Consider the following 4,626-nt stretch of genomic DNA (forward strand, 5'->3'; position numbering starts at 1 on the left):
CCCCTGCCCCAGTCCCATTCCCTCCCTCACCATGGGGGCTTCGATTTGCCCCACCCCAACAGACATACCAGCTGCACACAGCTCTCTAAGCTGCCAGGCCATGCTCCTTGCTGCCTACGTGCAGTGAAGTGGCTGCACACATGCATGGGCATTGTTGCCCAAGTTATTAGCCACATCAGGCCAATTTTCAATACAGTCAATTTTCTTTATATTGGTGCCGATCCAATATTGGACCAAAGCATCAGTGCACTGCTACATGATACTGATCAATATTAATTCAAATTGAAAGCAGTTTTATCCAGGGCTATACACCTTAGTCCCCAGGTTGGAGTGGGAGTACAAGGAAGGAGTCCTTACAGATATTTTGTAATCACATATCTGCCTTAACAGAGGGGGGAACACTGATTTTCTTTAGTGTCTGCTCTATTTCCAAGCATCTTTTTGGGCAATATTTTAATTCGATCATTTAAAAGCATGAACATACAGCCTCACATTTTGTGCATAACTATGTGCACCTAAAAATAAGACAGACACTTATTTTATTCTGGACCATTACCTGTGTAAAACACTTATCTACCTGTTACCTATAGTATAGATTTAAGTGAAATTGAGTGTTCCATATTTATGAAGTAGCAGCTTTAGCCAGTCTTCATTCTTATTCAACTCTGAGAACACGCGCTTTAGAAGCGGACAATACTTTCCACCAAATCTTACACTACAACTGAAGAACATGTACATATGTTACATTCCGAGAGCATTCAGACAGACCTGCCGCTGCTTTCTGTAGCGTGAAAGCCTGGATCTGTGGTGTGACGGTGGAAATTTTCCCTTCCGAAATGATAGAAGAGTCTAGCTTGGTAATTTCTAGACTGTCATTTATGTTTGGCTGAGTTATTCCTCCCTTATTTGTTTTACTTTTTGTCTTTCTGTTTGGAATTTTAGGTGGGAACTTCATTTTTAATTTTTTACTGTTTTCCTGTAAGAGAGAAAAGAAAAAGAAAAAAGATTTTCTTAAACCTTTGTTACCATAGCAGCACACAGTCACTAGTAAAGGAAAATAGATGTGTGCTTTCTAATTTTAACAAGCAAACCATGTTTTTTCAAATCTGGTTTTAGAGCAGGCAGTCTTTTACCACATTATACAGATATAAAAAAATGAGATCAACTTTTCTATAAGAATTTTAAAGTTTACAGTTATCACTTGAAATCCCCAGTGCTTAATTAAAATGTTACATTAATGTTTATTTGATTTTATAACATTTTTTTTTTTTTTTTTTTTTATAAAAGTCATTTTAATCCAATCAAACTGACTTTGGCCAAAGGAGGATTTCATTCACGGTCATCTCATGTTTCCAATACATGTACTCAGATTACATACATACAGGAGCTTTTTTACTGAGTATACCACTATGCAATGATACTGCACCCATTTTTCTGAATTCTAATTTCTTTTTTTAAAAATCTGGATAATCTGCTTCATGCTGCTTTAGAGGTTTGGGAGGGAAACCACCTCCCTCGCCCTCTGGTCTCCAGACTGGCTACCAAACGCAACACACAAATTTGAGCAAAAAATAAGAACGCAAGAAACAGATCATTAACTGACTAAAATGTTCTCTGTTTTAGCATAAATTCCCCTCTCCATCCATTTTTTGGAAGGACATAGAGCAGGATCTGGTAGTTATACCAGCCAGCGGATTCTTTGAAAAGGGAAAAAACAAGAAAAACGTCCAGAAAAGTCCCTTTTTTTGGTTTTCTTTTATAATTTGGTATTCTACCTTCCCCGTGCATTTCAGTTCCTAACTGGAATAGAGTTTTCAGCATCACTAATTATTAGGATGATTCTGTAAGTAATATCAGCTCCGAGTATGACCTCTTGTCCCCTCTCCCTCCAAAGGATGCCCACTCACACACAACAGTCCTTTTCCCTGAGGTTCTGGCAGCAATATGAAACCATGCAGAAAATTCATTTCTGGGCAGTTTCTTGCTGCTACTGGGAGGCATTACTACACAGAGTAATTGCCAAGCTGAGTCATCACTTGCTGGATACTTTCACACTGACAAGAAAAATGCACTAGAATTTAAATTTCAGCTATCCCAGAGTTCAGTTTAACCCTCTAAAACTTGTCTCCAAGTGACTTATACAGTTTGTCCAAACTAAGTTCTAAGCCCAGAAATATTCTAGGATAACCATTTAGTTAATACAAACATTTGGATGTTAACCTGTGACCGGTATGAGAACCCACTGCTCTAGTTTATGCTGAACGCAAGATACATTTCACAAAATATACACATTCTGGGTCATTTCTTCAGTTGCTCCATGTAGTACTAAACAGAGTGGCTGAATAATTAACTTATCAGTTATCCCAAATGGCAAGCATAGGAAATGGATAAAACATGCAACGTATTCAGCTTGTATTACCTTTGTTGTAGAACTATCACTAGTAAATAGGCGAGAACTTCTTCGAGGCAGTGCATTAGGTGGAGCAGCAATAGTTGGGCTCAATACCTGAGGTGTTGTACTGGAAACAAACAGTTCATTAGAAATAAAATTCTTTAAAGGTTTTGTTTTTTTTAAATCCACTAAGTTTGTAATGAAGTAGATTCCTCATTCACTGTACTGGAGGTGACTCCATCTCCCTGGAAGAGTTATATAGCAGAGTGTAATAAATTAACCATGATTTTAAAATTTCCAAAATACTCCATGTAGCAAACTGTGTGGGCATTTTGTCCCATGTCAAGTTTCTATAGTAAAGTTACACTGCAGTATAAAAGAGATGTGAAAGAGTAGCTAAAGCCAAAGCTGGCAGCCTATTTAAACTCTTGCCTGTATTTTAACTAGCTGACTTACAATAATCAAGTTGAAAGAGCTTTCTGTAACATAAAAAAAGAAAAAAAACCTCACATCCAAATTAGGCCTCATGTTCATGAAACCTGAGACTGAATAGCCATTTGGGGCACATTCTGCTTATGCAAGCAAAAATATGCGCACAAGAAAGAAAATAAAAACCCTCCATTTGGCAGTTCAACATGGAAAAAAAAAAAATGAGGCTTTTCAAACAAGTTTTTCAAAATACCATTTATTACCAAAACAAATTTTGTGAAATCTATTGGTAGGTCAGAAAAAGTTAAGTCAATTTCATATTATTAAATCATAACTTGGCCCCAGTATAAGTGAGGCTCTCCTGCCTTAAGCACTCTCACGTTCCAATACACTCCCCTGAATGAAATGTTACAAGTTATGCCAATTTTCACTAGGCCCTGTTACCACAAATTAGCTTGAATGGACTATAAAAATTACTAGTTTAAAACACCAACGTTGTAAGATGGTAAGTATTTTGTTAGTTATAACCTCACTCTCTCTCATTCCTTATGTGATCAGAAATGCTAGTCAATAAAATTACTCCGGTTAATTTTGTAATCATCCCATAAGAAGGATGTGAGAAGCACAGTCCTTAAATAATACTGCAACAAATGCTACATAGAGATAATTAATTTATTTCATACCTTGTCTGTGGGCCAGAACTTTGCGTTTGTGCAACAAGGATTGGAGTGACTTCCCGGCTATTTCCACTCTGTGAGAACACAGACTTTGTCCCGCTTTGGCTTATCCTGGTGACAGACTGCATAATACAGAATTTCTACAGGTTTGTTATTATGTCGCTAATTGTACCGACTACATTTTGTCAGATAATAAGTCATTTATACCTACAAAATAAGGTACTGGGGAGAAGGGAGAGAATTTTTAAAATGCAAAATACTGGCTGATTCTCTAATACAAAATAAGGCAAAAATACTGTTCTCTCCACCTGCTGGACAGAGCAAGAACTGAATTTACTCAGGCGGTAAATTCATAAACAGAGATTACGTGTCCACATCTGGTAGCAAAGAGAAACTATATACTATTTTTTTTGGGGCAGGATAGAGGGATTTTTAAAGTTGCCCTTATGGTAAAAACAGACCACTGAATACTCAAAAGTAATACATACTACAGAAGAAACCTGTTTCTTATGTCTTTTCATTATTACTTTAAAATGGTATCCAGAAGCTCTAATCTCTAGAGCCTTTCTGCACTGTATGATATGCAGGGCATAGACCTTACAAACTTAACCCAACAGTAAGCAAACCATTTGGCACCATCATGTGTAGTAGAGAACAAATTTTGTAACCTACATGGCTTGCCAATAAAATGGTGTAGAATATTGCATATGCATTTGGAGCAGCTACTTAGTTAACCTCCTTTATCAGAAACCTCTTTTACCAGAAGCTCCAATATGACGCACTAAGACAATCAGACAAATTTAAAGCAGGACTCCAAGCAAGTTTTCTTCAGGCTGTCTGTCAAACCAAAGTAACAGGGCATTTCAGTTCTCTTTTTATAATGAAAAAAGAGCAAAACAAGAAGTATATTTAAGATGTGCATTACTAACACTGTAGACAAAAAACAGTGTCGAGGCAGACGCCACGAGATGTGCATAGCGGAGACCAACTGGAGGCTACAGGAATGGTGCTTCGAGGCGGGCTTTGGCTTCCTCAGCCATGACCGGCATATCGTGATGAGACACATGCTGGGATGGGATGGGCTCCACCTTTCCCCTAAAGGTAAGCGTGTGTTCTCTTCCAGGTTGG

The 4,626-nt window shown here is 37.7% G+C and overlaps 1 protein-coding gene across 1 annotated transcript in view; it reads right to left on the reverse strand.

Moving 5' to 3' along the window:
- CDC27 (cell division cycle 27) overlaps positions 1–4,626 on the reverse strand; it is a 75,066-nt gene that overhangs the window by 31,231 nt on the left and 39,209 nt on the right. Inside the window, exons 10-12 of the mRNA XM_019548519.1 lie at positions 3,505–3,620; positions 2,420–2,519; positions 769–976 (exon numbers count right to left, since the gene is read on the reverse strand). Of these exons, the coding sequence (XP_019404064.1) occupies positions 769–976; positions 2,420–2,519; positions 3,505–3,620 (424 nt within the window). The remainder of the gene's footprint in view (positions 1–768; positions 977–2,419; positions 2,520–3,504; positions 3,621–4,626) is intronic.

This window comes from Crocodylus porosus, unplaced genomic scaffold, assembly GCF_001723895.1.
Source record: "Crocodylus porosus isolate Cpor-Errol unplaced genomic scaffold, CroPor_comp1, whole genome shotgun sequence".
Classification (NCBI taxonomy): domain Eukaryota; kingdom Metazoa; phylum Chordata; order Crocodylia; family Crocodylidae; genus Crocodylus; species Crocodylus porosus.